Source organism: Camelus dromedarius, chromosome 24 (assembly GCF_036321535.1).
Source record: "Camelus dromedarius isolate mCamDro1 chromosome 24, mCamDro1.pat, whole genome shotgun sequence".
In the NCBI taxonomy this organism is placed as follows: Eukaryota; Metazoa; Chordata; class Mammalia; order Artiodactyla; family Camelidae; genus Camelus; species Camelus dromedarius.
In genome coordinates this window covers 15,550,382-15,578,094 of record NC_087459.1, presented here as the reverse complement: position 1 = coordinate 15,578,094, position 27,713 = coordinate 15,550,382, and the positions used below count along the sequence as shown (strand labels likewise).

Below are 27,713 nucleotides of genomic sequence, written 5' to 3'. Positions count from 1 at the left end.
ACTTATTTTTTTAGTGTAAGTACTGGGGATTGAACCCAAGACCTCATGCATGCTAAGCATGCACTCTGCCACTGAGCTATACCCTCCCTTAGGAAAGAAATTTTTAAATTTAGCTTATTCCAACTGTTAACACGAGTGGGTTTTATACTGTAATACCTGATTCATGACTAAGTTTAGAAAATGAAGCTCTGAGACCTCTGGTTGTGTCTGTCTATGTGTCTATGTGTGTATCATATGTCTTTCCCTTTGGACGATATTATCAAAATTGATATGTAAATGAGCTCTATTGGCTTATATAAATGCTCAGAAATATAAAAGGAAACTGGCCGGAATGAATTTCAGGTTCACGTGAACTGGGAACATTCAATTATGCACCATGATATTTAGGATTTATAGTGTTTGCTGGATTTTCTGCAATAAGCATATGCTAGCTTTGAAATGAGAGAAGCTGTTTTTCCATAAGCTGTATTAAAAGTAAAATAAGAGAAAGGAAGTGAAGGGTTGGGGGCTGGGGGGGTCCTCCCAGGACCTCCTTGTCCCTGTGCAGCCGCAAGACGGACTGATTCACCAGGTGAGATTTACTGAAATCCAGATATCAGCTTCCCATTCTCTCTCCAGCTGTTCCAAATCTATCTCTGTCGAGGGCTGAATGTTTGTGTCCTCCCCAAATCCACATGCTGAAGCCCAAATCCCCGGTATGATGGCACTCGATGTGGGAGGGGATTAGGTTTAGATGAGGTCATGAGGATGGGGCCCCCAGGGTGGGGTTAGTGCCCTTAGAGGAAGAGGAGGAGGCAGCAGAGCGCTCTCTCTCCGCCGTGTGAGGACACGGCGAGAAAGCGGCCAACCACAAGCCGGGAGAGCGCTCTCACCCAGCCTGATGGTGCTGGCACCCCGATCTTGGGCTGCCAGCCTCTAGAATCGTGAGAAATAAACGTCTGTTGTTTGTAGGCTGCCCACACGATGGTATTTTACTGCTGTAGCCAGAATGGACCGAGGCAACTCCCTCCCAGCAGCCAGAGGGAAAAGTGCAGAACATGCCTCAGACCACGCACAGGGGCTGACACCCTCTGTGGCCCCACTGCCCTCGGGACAGACCTACACCCCTTACCAGAGTGCATCAGCCCTCTCCACCTTTCCAGCCTCCTCCAGGGCGGCCACCTGGTCCCCATGCCCCGCCACCTTGGACTACTTTCAGCTCCTCACATGCCACCTAGGCCTTTGCTGATGGGGTTCCCAATGCCGGGAGCCCCACTCTCCCGACCTTTCAGGCAGTTAGCTGAGAGTCAGCCTCCAGGGGCCAGCTTAGGTGCCACTGACTCCTTCAAACGTCCTCTGACTTCCAAAGCCAGAAGTAAGGGCCCTTCCTCTAAGCTCCTGGTCCCCACGCTACCTCTCTCAGAGCAGGTACTAAACCTACTATCACTGTCTCTTCATGGTTGTACGGGTCAGAGTCCCAACAGAAGAGATGATGCTCTCAGAATAGGACTGGCTGTAATACCATGAACTCTTCCTCCAGGAAGTGACACCAATCACTTCTGCCACAACTCACTGGCCGGGAGTGGTCACAGAACCCACCTACCCACAAAGAGACCGATGGTACAATCCTATCACACGTCCCAGAGGCAGCGAGCTGGAAATATTGGGCCAACAGCAGGAACATCTTGTGCTCAATTGCATCCCTGGCCCCTAGCACAGTGCCTTGGTATTATTTGTCACCTGACTGAATGACTGTCATAGTAGGACCATTCTCCTGTTGGTAGCAGAGAATATCACAGCAAACTGAAAATTCAGTTCTCCATTTTAATAATGTAATGGTATAAACCAAATCAGCCTTTGAATTTCAAATGCAACACATCAAGATTCAAAGTCAGATACATACATTGAGATTAACCCTGTCTTTCGTGCAAAGAAAAAGTCTTTTTTTTAATTTCAGGAATTGGGCCAGAGTAGCCCACTGAGCTACTTGCCCACCGAAGTGATCTTCAGGTAGAAAAAACATGACAGTAAAAACTACTACAAGAAAAAGCATAAATAGCCATTGTTTACTTATTCACTAGACATGCATATATTGAGCACCTACCATGTGCCTAGAAGTTTCCAGATCCCCATGCAGCCCGGCATTTGGGCAGAAAAGGGCTCTGTATCACTCAAGGTTCTTGTTTGCAAGCAACAGAAACTGGCTCTGGTTAATTAGGCAGTAAAGGTGTTTGGTTAAAAGTTATTGGGGATGTTCTGGAACCGTCTGTACCCAACGGGGCAAGGAGAGGAGAAGTGGGGTCTCCCAGGGCAGGGGTGCCAGGGAGGTGACAGGCCAGGGGAAGGCCCTTTGCACGGCTGCCACCCTGGCTGATGAGCACCCTTGCTCAGCTCTGTCCTTGTCTTTCTTCTCCCCTAGCTTCTGGTGTCTTCTGTGCCCCGCCTCACTTCCGTCCCTGCCTGCCGTCCCCATTACATAACTGTCCCCTGTCCCAGGAGCCCTTACATAACGCAAGCCACCTCAGGCTCCCACCCCCACCTCACAGCTCCCACCTCGGTCTTGCCTGTCGGGTACAATCTTTCACAGATGGCTGGGCCAAGTCCTCACGACCAATGTCAGGAGAGGGAGCGGGAGGAGGAGGAGGAAGAGGAGGAGCAGTGGGAGGCGGGGGAGGCCATGCTCATCCCAGCAGGGGCTGGACGAAGTTTTCCAGCAGAAGGGAGCCCTGGAGGGGCCTGCTCTGCACCTGAAGCCCTGGTCCAAGGCTTCTTGTCAGGAGGCTCAAACTGGCTTTCTGTGCCTCAACGTCTGCCTCTGCAGAATGAGGGCAGGGATACAGGTAACAATACTGCATTGTATACTTGACATTTGCTCAGAGAATAGATCTTAAGTGTTTTGACTACACCGGAAAAAAAAAAAAGATAACTACGTTTAGGTGGCCAATGTGTTAATTTGCTTAATTGTGGTAATCTTTCATAAGGTATACATGGACCAAACCATTAGGCTGCAAGCCTTAAATAGACACATTTTTTTTGGCCAATTATACTTCCAAAAAGCTGGAAAAAAATGTTTAATAAAATTAAATGGGGATAATTCTCATAGGATTAGCACAAGATCCCCAAAATTTCTGTGTATATATGACCACAGGAGACACAGACATCTCTCTAAGCCATTTGTGGGCCACAAACAAGGACCTATGAGAGCCAGTGCAGGAAAGGAGGAGGAGGTGGCTGCCACATGCTGATGGCAGGTGACACCCGGGTTTGTGGACACCTGTGAGGCCCCTGATGGGGACTGGTGGAAATAACTGAAGACCACTTCACAAGAATGACTGATTCTTCTAACACACGGTGGGTGGCATAGGTTACACTGAGGCAAGAAGGAGCGTGGTGACTGACATCCATCACCAGCACAGAACCACAGAGTGGTAGCAATGGTGTGCTCCACACTTGCTTACTCCTGGCCGCTCACTCCTAAGAAGCATCCAGAGATGCCAATGGCCTAACGTGTCCCTCTAGAGGGAAAGTCAGGTTCTGGAGTCTGCAGAACCTGAGCACCCCCACTCCCAGCCTTGCCAAGCACCGGTTCCCAAGAATCCATTAATTAGGAGGCACTCCCGCACGCTTTGGACCAGTTCCCCCCACACACACTCTAGTGGGACAGTCTGCCTCCTCTGCCCACCTGGAGCTCCCTGAGAGCAGGATCCACTCGTATCCACAACGAGACCAAGCAGAGAGCCTGGCACTTAGCAGACGCCCAGGGAAAGTGTCTGTGACACCATCGGGGTCCGATGTTCAGGCAGTCACCTACCGGAGGCAATTCAACAGGTACTGAAATGATCATCCTATCAGGTGCATGAATGCTCATCATTCAAATTCACTTCTCCATGGGATTGAGCTGACGTTTCCGGAAACTTCACCCGCGAGGCAATGTGGTAAAGCGGGAAGAGCCTGCGTAGCTTGGTTCTCGTCCTGCCTCCTGTTGCTCACCAGCTCTGCCGTCTCAGAGAAGTCATTCAGCCTTTTCAAGCCTCAGTTTCATCACAGCCAGATGTGGGTGCCTACCTCAGGAAGCTCCACAGTTAAAGCAAGATGGTCCACAGAAATGGGCTTTGGGGACTCAGGAGTCCTGAACGGCACGTTCATCTGGAAGATGATCTATTTAGCCGAGAAAAGAGGTTCCTGATGGGTTTGGATACAGACTAGACATACTTCAAAGGGAAAAACAAGGCTGGAATTTAATTATTCACTTAGTCAAGGAATATCTGATGTTCCATGTCCTGTACTGGGCCACGGGATACCAGGATGGACAGCAGACGTGGTTCCTCTTTTCATTAAGCTTGGAGCCTCTAGTCACATGAGGCTACTGAAATTTAAGGTAATTAAGAGTAAATAAAACTGACAGTTCAGTTCTGCAGTCACCCTAGTGACATCTAAATTGCTCAACAGCCACATGTGCTGGTGGCTATCCTACTGGATGGCGCAGATACAGAAGACTTCCATCATCGTAGAAAGCTCTTAAGACAGCGCTGAGACAGTCTAGCTGGGGAGACAGTAATAAGTAGAGCCACACAAACACCTAATTATACTCCCTGACATTTGTCAGTGGAAAAGCCATGGGCAGTGCTTTCACCATTTTTCAGGTGAGGAATAGAGGTGGAGAAGCCTCTGCTTTTCATTAGCTTGAAGCGGACTGAGCATTTGAGAGCCTGACGCAGCTCCCGGCACCTCCTAGAGCTGTTCCCCCCAGGGCTGGAGACCTGGGGAGCCCTCCGGGGACATGAGGCTTGCCTGTGATGATTTCTGACTCTAGAGCAAATGACACTAGTTTAGCCACTGGTTGAGAGAAACGGCCTGGATTGGATCCTAGCTCTGTCAACTCTGTGACTGTGGGTGGGTACTTAACCCTGCTGGGCCTCAGTGTCTCCATCTGGAACATGGAGTGAATAACAGTATCTGGCCTAGAGAGCTGCTGGGGGAATGAAATACTCTGAAGCCCTGAGAACAGCGCCTGACACACAGTGAACACTGCCTAAGTTCTCACGATCAAGATGATGAGTCCTTGGGTCCTTGAATTTTGGGAGAGGAAGGCACCTGCCACTCAGTAGCCTCCTTCATTTTCACTCCTTGCTTCCCGAAGCTAAATTGATCATCACAGTCAGGGTCCCTCTGTAAAATAAGCCAAGAAAAGGAATATAACCGTAACTGTAATATTAATCAATTAACACTAACAGCTTTCCACGGGCCGGACTCTGTGTGAAGCCCTTTACATGTATTATGTCTTTAATCTTCACAACAACCCCAGTAGGCATGTACTACTAAAATTATCTCCATTTTGCTTTTGAGGAAATTGAGGCTTAGAAAGGTGAATTTGCCCACGTTTACAGAGGGAAAGAAAAGGATATCGGCGTCAGTTCCACTAGGTACCACCAGGAGGCAGTGCTCATCCATCTTCCAATTCCCTAATCTGACTGGAGCACTGAGAGGTTGTCTCACAAACCCTTAAAGATCTCCTACTGATTACTGCCAGGCACTGTTCGAGGCACTGAGGATACGTCGGCCAATGAAATTGGAAATTTTTTTTGTTTGTTTTTGTGGTTCTTTCCTTCCATTTTTCCTTAGAATTAAGAGAAGGCATTTGGAGAGATGTGTGCCCGAAGGGTATGTGGCCTGTCTTGGCTGGGCAGGAGGGAACTGGGAATGCAGGAAGGGGTGAGAGTATCTGAAAGGTCCGTGGGCACCAAAGATCAGGGCCTGCAACTATCCACAGGAAGCAGTATTACTCTGCAACCCACCTTCCTGCCGCCCCATCTTCCTTCCCGCAAGCTGGAAAGAGGGGAACAGGGGTCGTCACCCTGCCGTGTGTAGGTCCAGGATGGGGTGGAAGTGGCCCCGAACCCCTTCCTTCAAGTGGATCTCGCGGCTGCCACCGTGGACGCCGAGTCCTGCTTGTGCCCTGAGCATTTGCGGAGCGCCAGGCCGATAGCCCAGGACCTCCGAGTGTATGCGCCGGCAGATCGTGGACGTGTACGTACGTAGATGATGTGTGCGGCAGCGGTGGTGGCATCCTGCATATGGACCCATGTGATGGGTGCAAAAATGTGGACGTCGACACGGGAGTATGATGGGGTGCCCAAGGATGCGGATGTTGGGCTCAGTGTGTGTAAAGTGACAAGGACACATTGGGGGTGGGGAGCGGTGGGATTTGGAGTGTGCCCAGGAGGGAAGGGCCTGCCGGGTAGTACATTGGAGCATTGGTGACTTCGGAACGCGCGGGATGGAATCCTCTCTGCGCCCTGGACCTGCTGCTGGTATGTTGTGGAGAAGTTACTATTTGGGGGCTCATGATGCAGAGCGTCCTGGGCGGGGGATATCTCATCCGTGTGCTCCTGAAAGTGGAGCAAACTGAGATTGTGTCCGGCGCGTCCGGACTGCTTATGGGCGCACTGTGGATGTGGGGATAGCGTTCCCAAACTGGGGACACTGGAGGGGGCCCTTCTCAGGGCCCCCGGCGAGTAGCGAGTATCTGGCCTGGGGTTCGGCAAGGAATAGACAGCCCTGCTCGGGCCGGGCCGGGGGCGGGGCTCGGAAGCTCCGGGGGCGGGGCCGGCTGGAGGGGCGGGGCCGCGGCGGCTGCACAGCGCGCGCCCGGCCAGGGGGCGCCTCGCGCGGCAGCGGCTGGCGAGTGAGATGCAGAGAGGCCGGACCGGCTGGCGGGCGGGCGGGCGCACGCGGGGCTGGGGCCACGGCGGCGCTGCAGAGATGTGACTCGGGCCGAGGGCCAGCGGGAGCGTCGGCGCTGCGGGGCCGCGGGGGTCGGTGAGTGCGAGCCGCGCTGGTGGGGTGGAGGGCGCTGCAGGGGGACCCCAGAAACTTTTCCCGCCGCGGACTTGGGAGGCTTGGGGGGTCTGCTGCTTGTGCTTTTCTAAGCGCCCCGCCCCCCCCCCCCGCGAGAGGTTAGTCTGCTGGGGCAGCTGGGGTATCCTAATGAGGGAAACCACAGTGCAGCGAGAGAGGCGCCGCAGAGGGCGGGGTGGGGGGCGGAGAGGATTGGGGACCTTTATAGGGGAAGGGGGTGTACCCGGACCTGGTGGAGATCCAAGTCTCTGAGGAGGGTCTGGGAGCGACCAGAGGTAAAGGGCAGCTGGGAGTGTAAGGGAGTCCAGCCGTGCCCGAGTGACTCGTGTGAGGGCAGCCGCGGGCAGGTCTGCGGGCTGCGTGGCAAGTCCGTGGGGCCTGACCACCGACAGGGCAGAAGGAGTCGGGGGCACAAGGCCCCGACTTTGGGGGTGAGCTCCCGCACCTGCCGCAGGGGCTGGGGGCCAAGCTCGCAGCCGGCTATGGCTGCGCGCTACGGGACATGGAGGGGACACTGCGGGTGAAAAGAGGCAGAGCTGAGACCGGGGTCCGGGGAACAAATGAGGGGCAGCTGCATATAATGGCGGGGGTAGCATTTATGTTCCGGCCAGGCTGCGGGTGAGGACTAGCCCTGTGCTGCGTCCCCACCCCCTTTGGGGGACACGGACTCCCAGCCCCACACATCCCGGGATCCTTACCGCCCACACCCGCCTTGGCTGGGAGGAGTTGGTTAACCAGCCAAGGAGGGGGGTACCGACCTTGCTCTGAGTACAGCCTCAGAGCAGTCTGCGAGTTCATTCCCCAGCCCTTGCTATGTCACTCCCAGGCCTAGCCAACACCCGCCCCCCACCCCTAACTTGTCCCCAGTTCCCTAAGGGGAGGCTCCTTGGAGCAGGGACAAAGGCCCCTGGAGTGTGGCGGGCAGCGGCGTCCCCGCCTGGGGCCCCGGGCCACGCGCCACATTGGCTGGCCAACTGCGCCAGGATGGGGGGTGGGCACCTGAGCAGAGCCCAGAAAGAACTGAGGATTATCTCAGGGACAAGAGAAGTCCCTTGGCACAAAAGCCTCCAAACTTCAGCCGAGGAACCTTGATTCAGAAGTTTCCCGAGGGGTGGGGGCTTTCTGGAGGACTCAGACTTTGAGCTAAACTGCATGCAAATCGCATGTAAATAGAATGCAAATCGGCATCTGTTGACTGGGAGCCCTCCACTCGGCCAGTTTTGTATCTAGACTGTGGAATAAACGGTTTCCTCTCTGTTCCCTGCTCTAAGTCTGAAAAAGGGTCAGCTGAGCCGGGAAGGGAAAAGATGGAAGGGGGGAGGAGTCGCCATTTGGGACACAGGCAGCGAGACAAGCATTCTTGTTAGAAAGAGAAGCTCAAAATCTTTATTGGCTAATGTGTTATTTCAATAAATGTGCCAGCTACGGAATTGGGTCTGGGGCAGTGCAGTGTATGAAATGGACAAGCCCCTGATCTCAGGGCACTGGGGAGGTGGGTGAACACTAAATAAGTAAATAAGTAGTAAGTAGATAGAACTTCCTATTGGGATGACGGCTGCCAGGAAGATAAAACAGGGTGATGTAAAATAAAGTGACAAGGGTATGTGTACTTAAGGGAAGACTGCTCTGGGGAGTGACGTTTTAGCGGAGCCCTGCAAGATGGGGGGCCCGCCACTGGCAAATCTTGGGGGAAGACCGAACCAGGCAGAGGGCACTGCAAGTGCAGAGGCTTGGAGGTGGGAATGAGCTTAGAGGAACTGAACAAAGGCCATTGTGGCTGGAGCTCGTAGGCAGATGCGGAGGGTGGGGGTGGGAGAGGGGATGGCAGGGACCAGCCAGACCATGATCTTTTGAGCCATGGAAAGGAGTTTAGGTTTTATTCTCCTTGAGCCAGAGAACCCTTGGAGGGTTTGGAGTGGAAATGCACAAGATCTGATTTTTAAAATCTCCCCTGACCTCAACAAGGAGACCAAAAACAGCTCCCCTTTCATTCTGCCCCCCCGGGGATGGCGAGGCGCCGGAAGCCTCCAAAGGGCTCCAGCCAGCCTATGGGGACCACTTTGAGCCTGGTCAGTCCTGTGAGCCTACTCTGTTAGGTTTTAAAATCCAATTCCCACTTTTAAGCAGTTTTTGTCCACCCTAAGCAGGCCCCCACCCAGAGCTCACACCCCCATAAGCACTTCTATGCAGAGCTTCCTGGGGTTTCTGAGTTAGTCACATTTTCTTCTCGGAATTACAGCCCCAAGAGGAACCATCCACCCCGGAACGGGCAGCCAAGGATGCAATTTGCATTTAAATGATTGCTTTTATTTACAGGATTGGAGCTGCTATGCATATTCATGGATCACGGAGCCCGTCTTCTGGCAACTCTGTTTACTAACCTATGAGGGTTATTAAATTCGAGGGCCCCCAAATAGGCTGGTGGTCTGGGCGGCGTTGGGAACTGAAGAGTATGAGATGGTGTAACTTGGAAAAGATATCAGAGGGTGAGATTGTAGGTCTGGGAAAGAGTTCACTGTCAGGAAACCTTGTAACCGTTTAATCCCTCCAGAGCAGGAAATGCACCAGCGGCCATAACGGGAGTGGGCAGGGACAGAGCGTAATGATGGGGTGCGTGGGGAGATTGGCTCCGCAGCCTCCTCCTGGCCCTCTGCCAGACATGTGGGAGTCGAACCAGGGGTGCAGTGGCCTTGAGGTCAGGAGTTGGGAGAAGTGGGGTCTAGTCCCAGCTTGGCCCACGGATTCTAGGAAGCCTCTGACCAACGTGCATCACCTCTTCATTTTCCCAACAGGACGATGGGAATCACGGTTGTCTTTTTAATAAGCAGGGACCCAGTGTTCCTTGTGAAGCTGGCCCTGTTATTCTCCTTACTTTACAGAAGAAGAGACTGAAGGTCAGAGAGGTTAAGCAATGCCCAAAGTCACGCAGTTCTGTCTGGCTTTCCTCAAACTGAAGTCTTACACTCTTGAGGAGACTGAAAGGAGTGTAAACTCTGTGCCAGGTGTTCATGGGGTACTGAGCTTTTAAACATGCCCAGGGCTAGGAAAGACCCTCCAGACTTGCTTAGTTTTTCCTTCCCTTCCATGTTCCAGTGCCTGTCCTCTTCTTTAGAGAAGGTGGGTTTAAGATGCCTCTTCTGGTGACAGCCAGGGAGAAGCAGGTCAGAATGGTGTGTTCCAAGGCGGTTTTGTACATCTTGTGTCTCCTTTCGTATGGGTGGGTGGGAAGGTGGGGATGCTAGTTCCCCAGAGAATGGCTGGTGTCTGGTTTCTGGATGTCCTGGCTCTGACCCCTCAGTAGGGACACCCGGTTTCAGGGCAAGGAGGCTGGCCTCGGGTCCTCCAGCCCTGGTTCCCCTTGGAAAATGACCTTCACAGAGAGGCTCCCATTCAGAGCACCTGCTGTGGCATCAGAAGTGCTCTGGGGTTTCCGGGGCAGACCACCCCCAAAAGCCACTCCCCTTTACACCGCCTCGTGACCTCTTTGCTTAGTGTGTGATGGAGGAGGCTGGAAACAATGGTGGGCAAACACCTGGGTGAGCCCCCCATTCCAGCCCATCTCCATGGCAACCACCCCCCTGGAAAATCAGAGTCAGGAGTGTTCAGAGCACTTGCCAATCTTTTATTTATTTAACAGAAACTTTATATAAGTGCTTAGCCCGTGTTAATTATTGTCCTAACCCCTAATTATTAATTATTTTAATCCTCAAAAGAACCCCACATTCTAGATATTATCACCCCCATTTTGCAGATGAAGAAACTGAGGCAAGAAAGGTAAATTCAGCTGCCTGGGGTCACAGGGTGCTAGCAAGGGCCAGGGGTAGAACTTGAGATGGGATGTTTATGCTGCTTGGCATGGATCGGGGCTGGGAGGGTCAGCCCTGCGCGTGGTCTTTAGGCCAGCAGAGCTATCCTTCTTGCACAAGGAATCTTGCCTGCATTCCTTCCAGCCTCTGCAGGCCCCGGCTTGTGGAGAAATGGAGCATGCTGCTCCACCACCTGCCGGCTGCTTCTGGCCCCACTGTGGGGAGAGAGTGTGTGTGTGCCTGTGCGATGCAGTGTGTTTAAGAGCATCTGAATGAGTCACAGTCCTAGGAGCCTGGCCGGCAGCAAAGTAATTAGTATGTGAGCCGAGTCTTGCGCACTCGTCACATTTATTCATTACTCCTTGTGAGGAGCTGCACGCCTACATCCCACGGGTTTGTTGCCATATATTCATCTCGTCCCAATCAGCCTTGCCTTGGGGCCGACTCCAAACCTCTAATCTGGTATTGTGCAGTTTGCGGTTCCTGGAGAGCTGCTCCATTCTTGGCAGGGGTAGGCCCCAGGTGGCTGATGCGGCAGGATGGGGGCTTACCTGACGGTGGGTGTCGTGGAGTGGGCGCCGCCTGCTGGGTCTCAGGCAGGGGTGGCGGAGGGCAGGGGTGGCGGAGGGCAGGGGTGGCGCCCTGGATCCCCTGCTGCAGACGCCCGAGCTTCTCAAACCCCTGTGCGCCCTGCATCTGCACACACCTGGAGCTTTGTTGTGGGGCTTGTAGGAACACAGGTGGTGAAGCCCACGCCTGAGAGTCTGTGTTTCCAACACGGTCCCGGGCGATGCTGCTGCTGTTGCCGGTCCGAGGATCAAACTTTGACTTAAGCCTCTCAGACCCTCAGTCCCCTCCTCTAAAAAATGCCAATGAGAGCATTTCCCTGCCGGGTGATGTGACCATATTTACCAATTCATTCATTCAGCAATAGGGCCAGGAGCCCTGCCCATGTGCCAGGCACCAGGGAATGGGTGGGCGCCCAACAAGACAGAGAGCCTGGGCTGGGGCAATGGGCAGACCAAGAGAGCAATAAAATAAAGTCATTGAAAACTGTGGCAGGTACTAGGAAGACAGAGATTAAAAATATTAACATAGAGCATAAAGGGGCAGAGAGAATCTAATTTAAATAGACTGGTGAATCTAGTTTAAATAGCAAAGGGCTCACCAGATGACGTTTCCAGAGCCCTGGTCTGTAGTGAGAGCCCAGGAACAATAGTACAATTGTTTGTCTGCTGGCTTCATCGCTTTCTAGCTGTGTGACCTTGGACAAGACAACTGACCTCTCTGTTTTATTTCCTGTAAAATGAAGATAGTAACGGCAGTTGCCTCATAGTGTCATTGCCCAGATTACAAGGCGTGAATATACGTGAAGTGCATGGAGGAGGGCCCGGAGCGTAGTAAGCACTATAAGAGTTGACAGTCATTGTCGTGTCACTATGGCAGTAATAGAAAACTCTGCAGGCAATTCTGAGCCCCCCAGAAATCCCTGAAGAGCTGGACTCAGCTTCATTCTTGAGGCAGCGTGTAGCCCTCCTCTCCATCATCCTGGATATTGTACTACCCTGTGGGCATCCTTAGGGATGATAATGACCCCCTTGGGACAACTGGACCCTACCAAAGTCCCTGGCTGTCTAGATACTGGGTAGGCAGGACTTCCTGGAAGAAGGGAGTCACATCATGCCGGAGGTATAATAGAACTTCTTTGTTGGCAAGTAACATAAGCCCAGCTCAAACTGGCTTAATCCAGAAAAGGGAAGTTAATTGGCTGCTGGAACTGCAAGGGCCAGGGTATCTGGCTTCAGGCATAACTGAATCGTCATTCAGTGCATTAGGACTCTGGTCCATCACTTGGCTGTTTACTCTGGGTCAGCTCTACTCTCAGACCGGTTCTTTCCCTGTGTTGGTAAATACGTCATCTCCAACTCCAGGTATCCTTTTAGCTTATCATCCCCAATAGCAAGAGAAGAATTCGTTCCGGTTCATTCTAGCAGATATCCTAAGACTGATTCTCCTGGGTCTGGTTGGGGCCATGTGCTGGTCCATGAACCAATCAGTGCAGCCAAAGGGTGGGATGACTGCTCCGATTGGCCAGGCCTTGGTCAGGTGCTCTCATTTAGGACTTGAAGGGGGCGGTCTCCAAAGGAGAATCAGGAGCTCTTTTCAGAAATGGGAGAAACAGGTGCAGGACAACAAAAACAGCAGCTGTCCCGGAAGGACAGGGTTCCACCATCAAGAAAGAAAGCAGAAGGCAAGAGTGAATCCATTTCCCGTATCAGAAAGGAGTGGAGTCTAGAGGCCGGGACCACAGCCAGAAAAGCAGTGCACAATTCTAGAAGCTTGGTCGCCATCTTGGTATCTTCATCATCCACATTGGTTTCCTGTTGTGGTTGGAAGGCCAATCGGGAAGGGGGAGGAGCTGGTGGAACCAAGTCCCCATTTGTAGCCAGACCTGGAGAGAGGAGATTCTCCACTAGAGAGTGAGTGGAGGCAGCTAAGGAGGGCCAGGTTCTTGCAAGGAAAGGACCCGGGGTGCAGGCCTGAGGCTGCGAGGCCAGGCTGGTTTCCTGGCTTCCTCCTCATCAACTCTGCCCTCAAGTGTATAAAGCAGGCTCTCTCAGCCTCAGCACTGTTGACATGTGGGGCTATGTAATTCTTTGTGTTGAGGGCCATCTTGTGCCTTGTGGGGTGTTTAGCAGCTTCCCTCGACTCTACCTACTGGTTGCCATTTACATCCCCCTCACCAGTTGTGACAACCAGAAATGTCCCTAGACATGGCCAAATGTCCCCTGGGGTCAAAATTCCCGCGGGTTGAGAACCACTGGCCTACGGGGTATGTGAGGAGAGCTGGGGAGAGTTGGTCGGCGGTCAAGACTCCAGCCGCACGTTCCTACCCATCGTCCCCCCAACCGCCCTGGGGGTGCGACTGGCTGCTGCGCGACCCAGAGAGGCTGCATGGGGGTGTGTTCTGTTTTCACTGGCTGAGAAGTCTCTTAATAGCGTTTGCCTTGGATGAGATGTGGGGGGGAATCCACTGCAGTGTGTTGAGGGGTGCTGGTGGCGTTTTGTTCCAACATATCTCGTTCTTAAATTTTGATTCCCAGTGTGCTCTTGTGAAAAGCAGCTCTGGCGAGGACAGTGTTCTTCCAAAGGTGGTAGGCTGGGATAAGCAGTGGGTATCCGACGTGAATTCCATCAACAAGTATTTCAGTGAGTTTTCTTTTAAGGGAGTCGATTTCCAGGACTCAGATGACTTCCAGGAGGTGTGTAGACAAGGCGTAAATAGCTGAGGTGGCACTCCCGTGACTGACGTGCCAGGGAATAGGGGCTGGGCTGTGGTCCCCACTGCCAGCATCTGAGTTGTTTGTTTAAGGGGCATCTCTTGCCAGATGCCTTCTGTTCCCAGCCTGCCTTCTCTCATCCACAGGCAAAGGAGATGGTCCCAATAACACCAGGCTCCTTCTCATTCGGCGGCATCAATAATTTATCCCAGTCGATGGCCTCTCAGCCAAGGCAGAGTCGGAGCTGCTCACAGTATCCCACAAAGGAGCAGAGAAAGAGAGGTGGTCGATACCGCATTTACTTAAGAAAGCCCCAGGGATGAGCTGAGCTGCCTGCGAGGTGGCTGGTTACAGCCTCACTGTGGGTGGAGCTAAGGCAGTGCTTCTGGCTTGAGATGCTTGGAAACACACGGGAGCAGAGGAGCCACTCAGGCTGAGGCTCCCCGAAGGCCAGGCTCCCTTCAACAGCAAGGAGCTGGTGGCCGTGGGTAGAGGAGCGAGTCCTGGGGAGAAGTCTCATTCACTCTTCAGGAAGCGTCTGCTTTGTGCTAGTGCTGGACCAGGGGGTGCTCATCCCCGTGATTTTCCCCCAGGGGACATCACCAGTGTCTAAAGCTGTCACAATTGGGGGAGGGGGTGTGTTTCGGTCCCCTAGTGGGTCGAGGCCAGGGATGCTGGTGAACATCCTGTAATGCACAGGACAGGCCCCAAACGTCAGTAATTCTGAGGCTGAGAAGCCCTGGTTTATGCTGATGAACAAGGTGGACAGTGTCCCTGTCCTCCTGCAGCTAGTGTTGGAGAGAGACAGGAAGGGACAGAGAAACAAAGTAAACCGGCGAAAAGATGAGATAGGATTAGCGGGAGGAAACAGACGAGAGGCCTGGTAGAGAGGACGGGGGTGTGACCTTGGCCAAGGTCTGAGTGGATGACATTAGATCTGAGACCACTGGGGGTGGGGAGGAGTGGTTTTCCATAAAAGCAGGGGGTGAGGGGAGGGGGGGCTCTGGTTAGCAGAAGGAGCAGGAGGGGCAAGAGGAAACTCACTCGGGTTAATAAGCCGGTCTCCTGGCTGCTGTGTGGACCCCGCCTTGCACGGGGGCTGGGAAGAGGCGAGGAGCATCCTGCAGGCGCCCCCCTGGAGAGGCGGGCTGGAGTGGCGTGAGACGAGGGATTCTTGGGAGATCTTTGGAGGAGGAGGGTGGGGTGTGTGAAGGGATGGGGAAAGGGTGCATCCCAGGAAGACGGTTCATACTACATTTAAAATGCTGGGAGGCTTCCGAGAGCTTCTAGGAGCTGAGTGCTGTGACCTTGGGCAAGTGTCCCAACCTCCTCAAGACTGTTTTGTCACCGGTGTGAGGACTGGAAATGTCAAGTGTGGGGCCCAGAGTGAGTCATCAGTGCATGTCAGCTGTTACCGCTGAGGGACTGAAACGGGTTAACGCATGCCCAGCACAGCCCTTGGCCCCTGACTATTGCTTTAAAGTTTCATTTTATTCCCTTATTTTTGAAGAGGTCTGACATGGCCTCAAATTCAAAGAATATGAAAAGATATTCAGAGAAAGTGAGTGTCCCTCCCACCCGCTCCTCCAGCCACTAGCGGTGGTGATTCATGGTTGTTCACTGTGCAGACAGGACCCGAAACCCCACTCCCCACCCCCTACCCCGAGACGGGCTGTGCTGCCTGGAGAAAGGGGCACCTTGCCCTCTGTGTCCAAAGGCACAACAGGGGCAAGCAGGTCTGAAGTGAGGTGGGTCTTCTTAAAGTCAGGAGAGTGAGCGTCTTACAATGCATTGGTCTTTCCTCCTCTACTTGTCTGGAATGTTCATGGTGTCAGAGAGAAAGATGAGAACCCGTCAAGTGCTCGCCTTCCTCCTGCTCTTCGTGATCGCCTCCGGGGCCTCTGAGAACGCCAGCACATCCCGGGGCTGCGGGCTAGACCTCCTCCCTCAGTACGTGTCCCTGTGCGACCTGGACACCATCTGGGGCATCGTGGTGGAGGCGGTGGCCGGGGCAGGCGCGCTGATCACGCTGCTCCTGATGCTCATCCTCCTGGTGCGGCTGCCATTCATCAAGGACAAGGAGAAGAAGGACCCCGTGGGCCTCCACTTCCTCTTCCTCCTGGGGACCCTGGGCCTCTTCGGGCTGACGTTCGCCTTCATCATCCGGGAGGACGAGACTATCTGCTCGGTCCGCCGGTTCCTCTGGGGCGTCCTGTTCGCGCTCTGCTTCTCCTGCCTGCTGAGCCAGGCGTGGCGTGTGCGGAGGCTGGTGCGCCACGGCAAGAGCCCGTCGGGCTGGCAGCTGGTGGGCGTGGCCCTGTGCCTGATGCTGGTGCAGGTCATCATCGCCATCGAGTGGCTGGTGCTGACCGTGCTGCGTGACTCGAAGCCTGCCTGCGCCTACGAGCCCATGGACTTCGTGATGGCCCTCATCTACGACATGGTACTGCTCGTGGCCACCCTGGGGCTGGCCCTCTTCACGCTGTGTGGCAAGTTTAAGAAGTGGAAGCAGAACGGGGCCTGCATCCTGGTCACCGCCTTCCTCTCCGTGCTCATCTGGGTGGCCTGGATGACCATGTACCTCTTCGGCAACGCCGAGCTGCGGCAGGGAGACGCCTGGGGCGACCCCACCTTGGCCATCACGCTGGTGGCGAGCGGCTGGGTCTTCGTCATCTTCCATGCCATCCCCGAGATCCACTGCACCATTCTGCCGGCCCCGCAGGAAAACACGCCCAACTACTTCGACACGTCGCAGCCGAGGATGCGGGAGACGGCGTTTGAGGAGGACGTGCAGCTGCCGCGGACCTACATGGAGAACAAGGCCTTCTCGATGGACGAACACAACGCAGGTAGAGTGGGCGCCGCCCGCTGGCTTAGGCTCTGGGGCCCTTCCTCCCAAAAGGACACTCTCTTTCTCTCCAGTGGGAGTGGCTAGTCTTGGGGACAGTCCAGGCAGATCAGAGCCCAAACAGTGGCCGCTGTGCTGAAACTGGCCCAGAGGTGCATTCTCATTAGCATTTTCCCTATCAATTGCCAACTAATTTAATATAAAAATCCAGGTCTCTGGCCTTTTTTGAAAAGTTGGGTCTGGCAACACCAGGCTGCCATTCCCACCTCACAGAAACTGTCTGCAGCTGTCTAGAAGGCTCTGTCCCTTACCCTCACCGGGTTGTGGCAGTGGGGGGCTGCTTTCTCTTTGCCACACTCCCCACCACTCCCTATGGCCCTCTGCCCCAGCTGCTATAACATATCAACGTTAATTCCCTGGCTCCCTGGAAGTGTTCGAGTTTGCAGCTGGTATGCGAGACGGATGCAGGGGGTGGTGACAGGCAAATCTCGCGTCCTGTTCCCTACCTCTGTCACCAGGAGTGTATGAATTTGAGCCAGACGTCTGGGTTCAGATCCTGCCTCTGCCATTTCTGGATGTAAGGCTTTGTACCTCGTAGAGCTGCTGTGAGCAGTAACTTCCTGAGGGGCTCCCACTGCACCTGGCACGTTGGGTGTGTGTCTTTTGTGGGTTCCCCTGAAAGCAGAGCCTGAGGCTCAGTGCAGGTGATCTGCCTGGGAGGTGGTCCCTGCCAGAGAGAGGGCAGAGGGAATGAGACTGGGAGGGCAGAAACAGAAACAAGAGCTTGGAAGTGCCAGGTACCACCACGGTCAGCTGGGGCTCAATCCTGCCAGAGTTACACATAGAACGAGCCTCAGCCTTGATCCTCGAAGGACAGGAGGCTGTGGCATCTCTCCACCAATTCCTGGCTCCCACTGTCATGAACATCCCCCCGTGCTCCCCAAAACAGGCCGAACAAGTTCCGTTAGCTTCTACGGCCAAGAAGCAGAGATTTGGCATGCGCTTCAGGTGGAGGATGTCCGGGTACCCAGGGCTGTCCACCGCCACCGCAGCGGATTCCCAGAGGAAGCCACACAGGTGCCCGGAGCCCCTGCCACGGATGCCTTGAGAAGCATCTCTTACAATTGTTGCTTAAAGCAAGTCGGCTGGGCTCTTGGCACTTGAGATTAATTCATTAAAATTGCCTTTTCTCTGTTACCTAAAGATTTAGCAGGAGCTACAATAATAGTAACAATAACAAACAGTAAGTAGTAGCAGTGGCAGTGGCAGTAACAGCTGCCTAGTCCGGTCATCATTTATTGAGCATTAGCTGCACGCCAGGCACCGTTCTAAGTCCTTAACCTGCATTGCCCCTTAGTCCGCACCTCCACCTGATGAGGCGGAAACAATCCCGGCTTACAGATGAATAAATGGAGGCTGTAGTAGGTTCAGTCCTGCCAGTGACATACAGCTAAGAGGTGGCCCTTTCCAGATGGTCATGGTCCCCTTTCCTGTGATGTGCATCCAGGCACCTGGGCAGTGCTCACTGGCTGCTTTTATTACGAAGTCAGCCTTGTTGGGTTGAGGGCCGAGCCCAGAGCACAGCCCACCCACTCCGTGCAGGCAAGGGAAACACAGCAAGCCATCAGGTCCTCCACGGCCACCCCCAGCCCTCCTCCCGACCAGGACATGCCCAACGTCCTCTGCACCCCTGCTCCCAGCCAGACCCACAGGAGGAGTGACAGGACCCCACCCCACCCCAACTGTGGACAGAGTCGGAAATCCTGGCGTGGCCTTTATCTTACTGGAAAGCCCCAGGCCAGCAAGCCTGTGTTTGTCAAGAGATTTGGCAGGGGTGAGCGGCAGCTCTGGTGGGGCTGGCTCCCTGGGTTGCCAGGAGAAGATGGAGGTTGGACGGAGGTCATCACTGGGAGCCCAGACGGCCCTTCAGGGCGTTTGATGTGCAGAGGCCGGCTCCTGGCCAACTCCTGTGGAGTTGGGAGGGGCCACCTCTTCTTTGGCTCTTCTGGGAACAGGGGCCTCTTTACCTAAGACCCATAGACTCCCCGTTGGACCTCAGAGGTATCAGGAACTCCTGAAATGGATGTAAATTTTTGTACATTCATTGGGGAATTAGTCTGTTGCTTTGTTAGATTCTCAAAGCCATTTGTGATCCCCAGGAGGTAAAGAACTGGAGCTGTTGAACCTGATGAGCTAGTTTACTTGCAATGAAGGGGGGATGCAGGAACTACCCACGTATTAGGGGCTTCAAAAGAAGGATGGCTAACCTTTACTAGGTGCCGTGGACCAGGTACCATTCTGAGCATTTCAGTGGCTGATCTCATTGAATCCCAGTGAGGTCCATTTTGCAGACAGGAAACTGAGGCACGGAGAGGCTAAGCAACTTGCCCAAGAGGCAGAGGCAGGGTGTGAAGCCAGGCGGGCTGGCGTCAGAGCCCACACGCTGACCCTTCTGCCACAGGATTAGTCTTTTCTCAAAGCGCTTTAGTGTCCCTCATCTCATGCACGTGTCAGGACAACTCTGTGCATTGAGAAGACACGGGTTACCGGTCCCATTTTACAGAGCAGGAAACTGAGTCCAGGAGTGTCAGGCAACTTGTTCAGGCTCACACTGTAAGCACACAGCAGGCTAGGGAGAGGGAGGTTGCTTTTCTGAATCCGGTTACATGCACCTTTCCTTGTGAAAATGCAGCCAGAGCTTCAAATCCATGTAGGATCCAGAGATCAAAGGAATTTGGGACCCACATCAGGACCAGCAGTTCCAGGGCTGGCCCGGGGGTGATGGGAGGGCTCAGAAGTGCCCCACACGCCATCTGTTTCAACTCTATGTTCCAAAGCCAAGGAAGTTGTTACTCATCCCCTCTTTCTTTTCCAAAGGAAAAATAGCTTTATTATTCCTTTCTGATGACAGAAGATGGACAATAATCATGAAGAAATTCAGCAAATGAAAATCATAAAAATTGCTCAAATTCCTATTTGCCCAAAGGCAGCTACTGCCAACTGTTTGTTCCCATCTTGCCAGACATCTCTCGAGCACACACAGTCTCTCTCTCACTCTCTCTCTCTCTCTCACTCTCTCTCTCTCTCTCACTCACACACACACACAACAGTCATAGAGCAGTTCTTAACCTGTCTGCACGTTAGAATCTTTTGGACAGCTTTAAAAAAAAATTGCCAGTGCCTGCCTCCTCATTCTGATTGAGTAAGTCTGTTCGGGCTTAGGTATTTTAAGTGCCTGAGTGCTTCTAAGATGTAACCAGGTTGAAACCATTGGTCGAAGTGGTGTGCTGCAATGTGCTTGCTTAAATCAATAGTGTGTTGAGGGGGCGGCCGTGCCAGGTCAGCCACTGAAGAGCTATGGTATCCTTCCCACGGGGCAGAGATTTCCATGGGCACCATCATTTATTTTTCTGATCTTAGCTGATGCCTCTTGTTTCTGGCTTTCCATAGAAGTGATGCTGCAATGAATGTTCTCCATTCATCTTTGTGCCCAAGATCAATTAACTCCTTGCAAAAAAAAAAAAAAAAATTTCTAGACATGCAGCCAAGTGTCTGCACTTTTCAATCTTGATATATCCCGAACTATATTCAATATCTTGTAATAACCTATTAGGGGAGAGAATTTGTAAAACTATATATATGTAACTAAATCACTTTGCTGTACCCCTGAAACTAACACAACGTTGTCAATCAACTGTACTTCAATTTTTTTAAAAAAATCTTGATATATACTGCCAGATGTCCCCCCACAGAAAAGTAGGGTAATTTACTGTCTCCCCCAAATAATTGTATGAGACCCATTTCCTCACTTCTTCACCAACCTTGGATGTCGTCAGACTTTTTTTAGCAGCCCTGTTTTGCATCATCCCAAATGTGTGTCCACCAAAATTCACGTGGGCCCCAGGCAAAGCCAATTCCCTTGGAAGGCTCACAGAGAGAAGCTAAATTGTCGTCCTGGCTAGGACTGCCTTTGTTCTAGAAACCCTACTTTGCTGGCTGGGGAACGCCTTGGCACCCTCCCTCGCCATGGTGAGCGAAGGTTGTCATCTTTGGTGCTGACCTCAGCCAGTTTGTATTTAGGGAGCCAGGCCCCACCAGGGCCTTGCCCTGCCCGGGAGCTACAGCTGGCCCTGTTTCTCTTGCATTTTAACCAGCCAGCCTTTCGGGCTCTCTTCTCTTGAGAGCCTTATCCCTGACATCAAGGGATGGGAAGGGCATTCCCCAGACTGCAGCCACTGCTTTCTTACTCCCTTCCCTTATGAGCCCCCGATATATACTTCACCAGCCTACCATTTCTTAATTAAGTATCAACAAGGCATGAGGTATGTGATAAAAGATTAAAATACACTGAAGGATGTAGCACTTCAGATCACATTTTGGAAACTGTTAACAAGGCATGTTAAATGCTCTCCTTTCAAAGGGGCAAGAGAGCAAAGTGTTCTTTCTCCTGTTAGTGGATTGGGCTCTCTGAGCTCATTAGGCCAAAGGCTATTTTTTTTTTTAATTTTCATTTTTTCATTGATGTATAGTTGATGTAGAATATTATGTTACAGATGTACAATATAGTGATTGACAATTTTTAAAGGTTATACTCCATTTGTAGTTAATATAAAATTTTGGCTATAAGCCCCATGTTGTACAGTATATACTCGTAGCTTATTTTGTACATTATTTTGTTTGTGTCTCTTAATCCCCACCCCTTCCTCCTTTCCCTCAAGCCATAGTTTGTTCTCTGTATCTGTGAGTCTCCTTTTTTTATTATGTTCACTAGTTTGTTGTATTTTTTATTTTATTTTTTTCATTGAGGTATAGTTGATTTGCAATGTTTGAGGTGTACAATAAGGTGATTCAGTTATACATTTATATATAAATACATATATATGTATATGTATATTCTTTTTCAGATTCTTTTCCATTATAGGTTAGACCAAGGGTTATTTAAACTCTGCACCTTAGCTTCCCAGTGGAAGGCCCAGAGACAGCTTTGCGAGCAGGGCCAATCTCGCCTAACTTGCAAAGTCCAGTCAGAAGGAGGTTGGCATTTAGCCTGTAATCTTAGATTCCTTTTGAGAGCTCCTTATGGGTGAGCCCTGCTTGCCTTTCAGAGCTGACCCAGGTCATAGTGGGGTGTTAGTTGGGATTCTTGAAGCTGCAAGGAATAAAAAATCAGATTTGAAGCAGCTTAAGCAAAGCAAAACAAAGCAACGAATTAATGTACTGGGGATCAGGCTTCAGGAATGGATAGATCCAGGAGGCTCGGCTGATGACAAGATTTGGTTTCTCTCCATCTCTTGGCTCTGTTAGAATCATGGCAGCCCACAGCTCTAGGCTTGCACAGAGTCCCAGTAGAAAAGAAGAACATTTCTCAGGATGCTTGAACAAAAATCGCAGAGTTTGCTCTGATTGGACCTAATTGGCAAGGCCTACATCACCTGCCCACCTCAAGGCCAGGGGAGGAGGCAGTTGTAGCCAACACTCAGGGACCTAGAATGTGGGAGGGATGTTTACCAGAGGAGAACCACAAATAACCATTACTCAGAGGGATCCTCGGGCCAAGGCATCCCACTGCCGGCCAGTAGAGTCGAGCCTCTGTTTCTCTGAGGGGAATGTGTTAGGGGCAGATTTCCCCACCACAGCTGGCCCGGTCTCTGTGTTATGAGTAAAGCCGTGCTGTTTGGTTTTCCTTCTCTTCAAGGAGGTCTTGGCTAGGAATTGAGACTAGTGAGAGTCCATGGACTCTCTGTCCCCAGGTGCCCCTCCTTCTCTACTTCCTAGGAAGGGCATCTCCTGCTCAGCATGTGCACAGGAGCTGGTGAAGGTTGGAGGTGCTAGAGATGCGAAAGCAAAGAGGTTTTCCTAAGTCTGTCCTGGAATATACATTCCCAACCCTGCCTTAGTTTCCTTGGTTCAGGTGTGGGCTGAGCTGCCCCTGATGTCAAATTCAAGTTGCCCTAAGTAACTGTGGTGGTTAAAAACATATTATTTGGAGCCAGTAGAGTGTGATGGTGAAGAACACAGATTCTCTGCCTGCGCCCGAGCGCTGGTTCTTACCAGTTGTGTGACCTTGAGCAAGTAACCAAATCTCTCCCTGCCCCATATAAAGTGGAAATAATAAAAGTACTGATTATGCTATGAAAATTAAATGAGATCATATATATAAAGCACTTTTCACAGTGCTGGTTCCTGGTTGGCATGCTATGAAGGTTAACTATATTATCAAGGTGATTTTGGCCCCTTCCCCTAGTAATTTATAAAAATCCCAAACCCTCTTGCTACTTTTTTAGCCAGAAAAAAAAAAATGACTTCCTTCAGGGAGGACTTTTAAGTAAGGCTTTCCTTAGCAAAGCAAGATTAGTGCCTTCAGTGAGAACAAAGATAATGAAGATGACACCTCATAATTGAGATGGATTTTGTGGGGCTTTTTTCCTCCTCCTCTTCCTCTCCATCCACCCCCCTCTTCTGCCCCTTCCCTTCCTGCCCGACTAGAGACAGACTTTTGTTTTGATTTTTTTTTTCATAATGCTTCTTCTTTCTCTGTAATTTTGAACAGGAAATACAGGGAGTTCCCACCTGCCCCTCCCCCCAGTTTCCTCTGTTATTAACAACTTGCGTTAGTGTTACATTTGTCTCAGTGGATGAATCAATATTGATATATTATATATTAACTAAAGTCTATAATTTACATTTCAGAGGCCAGTCTTTGTACAGTTCTATGGGTTGGAACAAACGTATGATGTCATGTCTCCCCCATTACGGTATCATCCAGAATAGTTCCGTGATCCTAAAAATGCCCTGTGCTCCCCTATCTGCCACCTCCAAACCCCTGGCAATCACTAGTCTTTTCACTGACTATAGTTTTGCCTTTTCTAGAATAGCGTAGTTGGAATCATACAGTATGCAGTTTTTAGACTGACTTCTTTCATTTAGCATTATGCATTTAAGACTCTTCCAGGTCTTTTTGTGTCATTTGACTTTCTTCACTCAACAAAAAGGAAGGTGACATATCTAAAACTACACTGCAAATAAGAGACACAATTCCCCACCTTTCAGAGGTAAGAAGTGCCGACATATTTTGCTGTCTTTGCTTCAGATCTCCCTTTTCTCCCCTCGTCTAGAAATCACCCCAGCCGTGGGCCTGGAGCCCCTCTGCCCTCTACGCCATCACTTGCCTATGAACACATCCCACCTCTCCCGCTACTCGACGTCCAGGTTCTCAGGGTTGCCCACCTCAGTGTGTATCCAGAAACCGTGTTGGACGGTGTGATGCTGAACTTGACGTGAAGGGCATTCAGTAGTGAGAAGGTCTTTGGTCACAGGAGATCCTCTGAGGGAGGCAGGCGCTTCCCTGCAAGGGCTGGGGCGGGGTGGGGGGGACAAGAGGCTCCCCCCAGGGCCCCCTGCCCAAGAGCCGCCTGTGCCCTGGATTCTGCAGGCTCCCCAACCCCACGGAGATGGATCAGGCTCCAAGAGCCAGAGAACAAAGCGCCTTTGTGACTTTTGTTTTGAATCTGGCTTGTGACAAAGGGGAGGGGTGGGGGCCTGGAGCATGGTGTTGATGCAGGGGAAGAAAACAAAATTGTGTCTTTTTTTTTTTTTTTTTTTTTTCCGGTGGTGTTGTGTGGCCTTTCCCTCCCTCCCTCCCTCCCTCAGCTCTTCGAACGGCAGGATTTCGTAATGGCAGCTTGGGAAACAGACCCAGCGCTCCATTCAGAAGCAACGTTTATCAGCCAACTGAGATGGCCGTCGTGCTCAACGGGGGGACTGTAAGTATCAAGAGGTGATGCTTTGGCAGGAAGCCGCGGAGTGGTCCGTGTTGGGGGGCAGCTTCGACGGGACACCCTGCTCTGTGGAGGCTGCAAGGACAGCGGCTCAAGGGGGCACCCGTTCATGCATGCAATGCTTCCGTTTCTCTTTTTCCTTCTCTGCCCCCTTTCTCCATACATGGAACCTCCACCTATACTTAGTGGACCATCTGTAGATTCGTTTGAAAGATTCCCTGTTTCTAGAGGCTCTCACCCAGTGAATTCTCTGGTTTTCATTATACAGAAGGTGCCCCCATCCTCCCTCTGCCTGGGAGGTGACTCTTAGGAAAAGCCCAGAGTTATGAAACCCTGACAGATTTTGCTGACATCCAACCTAGCTGAGTCCCCGCCCCTGCTCCCCCCCACCCCCATCTGTACTCCAGCCGGGTCCCAGGTTCCCCTCCTTAAAAGATTTCTTAAGAAATTGAAGTGATTATCATTTTTCTCTGGCAAACACCAAACAGGTTTACTGTATGATGCCAAACAGACCTTCAGCAGAATTGTCATCATTTGCATTTTGCCTCCGTGGAATTACATCATTTTGTTTCTCCAGCAGTCCAAAGATGCACTGTCATTCCCACATTGAATTTCCAAACATAGCTCCATGCTTCTTTCAGAAACAACACGTGAGCCAGTTTACACTGTGTAAATTGGATTTCCATTCTTTCTATCATGTGCCAATTCCATAACTCAACCTGAGCTTTTTTTTTTCTTAATGTCAGGGATGGTCTTTGATCTCTAGAGGGAACTTGGGTTTTCCTGGCCTTTGGATGGTATGCAAAGCGTTGGTTTGCACTGGTTTGGAAGGGGCTCAAAAGCAAGTAGACACAGATTGCATTTGTGAAGACCCCCAGCCATCTATTGGCCTGTTTATTTTGGAGGCCAAGAAAATCCTGAGTTGCAAGCATTTGGCCTGTGTTATAATACATACAGTTAGAAGACAGCCCTTTGGTCACTCATAAGCCCTATTTGGTCCTGTCGAGGCCAGTGTGCATAAAAACATCCTGGACTTAGAAAGCGAGGTGGGGTTCTGGGTGAGGAAACATTTGTTCAGGATGCATGATTACACAAAACGGGACAGGGCCTTCCCAAGAACGGAGCATCGTAACACACAGTGTTTCCTGCTTTACTGGGGAATTATTCAGCCCGTCAGGAAAAGGCAAGGTAACTTATCTTTGGTACGTTGTTAACGAGTTGGTTTCTGACATTGACTTTGCAAAGCCCAGAGTTCTTAGTGTGTTATTCCTGTTTCCAGATCCCAACTGCTCCGCCAAGTTACACTGGAAGACACCTCTGGTGAAAGACTTTTAAGTTCCAGAGAATAAGAATCTCTCTTACCGATTTTATTCCCTGGCCGTGTCTTTCTTGAGGGAGAAATCAGTAACAGTAGCTGAAAGAGGCCGCCTCGCAGCCGGGAGATTTGGAAATCCTAGACAAGAGGGTTCCGTGTAAATGTGAACACTGCTGAACTGAAATGCTAACACCGACTGCCCTCCCTCCCCTGCCACACACGTGCGCACACACACACACACATAATACCAAACCAACCTCAAACCCTGCAAACTAAAGCAAAGCTAATTGCAAATAGGATTAGGCTCACTCGAAAATGTGGCTGGGAAGACTGTTTCATCCTCTGGGGGCAGAAAAGAACCAAGTTCACAGCCAGTGGGTCAGGCTGGTGTGGGTTGGACATGGAACGCCCCTACACCATCGTCCCTCCCCGGCAAGTGCTGGACCCCTCTTGGGGTGGCCTCTTGGGGGGTAACCGTTTCCCTGAAGAGGACGAATGGGGGCTTTTCCACCAGCCTGCCTGTTGGTTTTCACATTTCAGGGGGGTCAGGTGCAGTTGAGGAGATTGTGGGTGTGGTTCCAAGACTGAGGACCAGCTGAATTGAGGAGAGAGCTTTACAGGCAGGAGTGGTGGAGGGAGCCCAGCGTATGCCAAAGAAAAGGCTGTCTGGGAGTTAAAGGGACCATCGCACTTAGAGAGTGGTGCCTGGCCGCTGTTCCTTCTTGGGCCCCCTGCTCCGGCGCCAGTGGCAGGAAGCAAGCCCGCCTCCCTCCCTGGTGCAGCCCTCGCCGTTGCTGGCTGGGGCAGCCGTATCTCCCCCGCTCACCTCTGCCTCTTCCAGCCCTCATCAGTGTTCCTCCAAGCCCTTCCCCAGTTCTGTTCCCACCTTCGTTTCAAAAAAGCTCAAAGAGGCCACCAGCTCAAGGCGCCCTGGTGTGGCCAGGAGGCAGAGGCCACAGCCAACTTTCCACGATGCTGTCACGTGGCGGGGCATCCCAGGGGTGCCCCGGCTGGAGAGGTGACACCTGCTGCCTGGCATGCAGTGAGTTCTTGGGTCTTCTATGCAGATGTAGTGAAAGGTCCAGGGTGAGCCGAGCATGCGAGGGTTTCCTGCTGCTTTTGGAGGGTGCGTGGGACAGTTTTGTCTTGGTTTCCTACAAGGTCCATGAAAATGGTTCTCTTCAAAGCTCATTGTTTCTGTCATGGTTTCCATCTGTCCTAAGCAAGTCATTCCTTTATTTGGCATTTCGAACATCTCGGCCATTCAAAGCCCCATGTTGTCTGCACTGTTTGGCCAGCATAATCGCTAGTCACGATTCAAAGCAAAGAGTTTTAACCTGACGGCATGGAATGTATACACGAGGGTGGGCATTTTGAATATACTCTAATCACTGTATCGCTTTTTTCTATAAAACAACCCATAAGCCTTTAACCTTTAAAGGAAATGAAAAAGGTTAGTGTTTGGGGGGAACTGACCTCTTCGTAAGCCAACATGTTTCAGCTGAGTATGTTTTAATAAACCTTCTGATTTTTCTCGAGGCCCTAGTCTGCTGTGTCCCGTCCTCGCCCTCCCCCGCCCTCCAGTCCTTGCAGGGCACCTGGGGAATGAGGCCAATCTGGCCATCCCTGCGTGGTCCTCCGTCAAGTCAGGCATTTCCGTGTGTCACCAGAAGGCCGCCCCTACCCGAGCTTCGGGAAGCGCCCGCCGCCCAGAGCATGTGCTTGCTTCTTTCTAGAGGGTCAGATTCCAGTCCTCTGTGCCAGCAGCGCCCCTGAGGGGACTGCACAGAGGGGGGAGGAGCGAGGGGCGGGATGGGGGAGAGAAGCCAGGACCTGGGGTGGGGTGGG

The 27,713-nt window shown here is 51.9% G+C and overlaps 1 protein-coding gene across 4 annotated transcripts; it reads left to right on the top strand.

Moving 5' to 3' along the window:
• Nucleotides 1-6,241: 6,241 nt before the first annotated feature.
• GPRC5B (G protein-coupled receptor class C group 5 member B) lies at nt 6,242-27,404 on the top strand. 4 transcript variants are annotated; one of them, XM_064478482.1, is made up of 4 exons: nt 6,242-6,290; nt 15,760-16,773; nt 24,423-24,535; nt 25,830-27,404. In XM_064478482.1, the coding sequence occupies exons 1-4, from the start codon at nt 6,257-6,259 to the stop codon at nt 25,872-25,874; spliced, it is 1,206 nt and encodes a 401-aa protein (XP_064334552.1). In that variant the 5' UTR covers nt 6,242-6,256; the 3' UTR covers nt 25,875-27,404. The 4 variants fall into 4 exon arrangements, with proteins under 4 accessions (XP_064334552.1, XP_031288979.1, XP_064334553.1 ...); XM_031433119.2 differs by lacking the exon at nt 6,242-6,290 and adding an exon at nt 6,669-6,798; XM_064478483.1 differs by lacking the exon at nt 6,242-6,290 and adding an exon at nt 7,060-7,112.
• Nucleotides 27,405-27,713: the final 309 nt, after the last annotated feature.

Excerpts from the sequence above, each read along its gene's own strand:
- GPRC5B (XM_064478482.1), top strand. The coding sequence starts at position 6,257 with ATGGAATCCTCTCTGCGCCCTGGACCTGCTGCTG. Across the intron at positions 6,291-15,759 it reads GCGCCCTGGACCTGCTGCTG|AGAGAAAGATGAGAACCCGT; the intron begins GTATGTTGTGGA and ends TCATGGTGTCAG. Across the intron at positions 16,774-24,422 it reads GATGGACGAACACAACGCAG|CTCTTCGAACGGCAGGATTT; the intron begins GTAGAGTGGGCG and ends TCCCTCCCTCAG.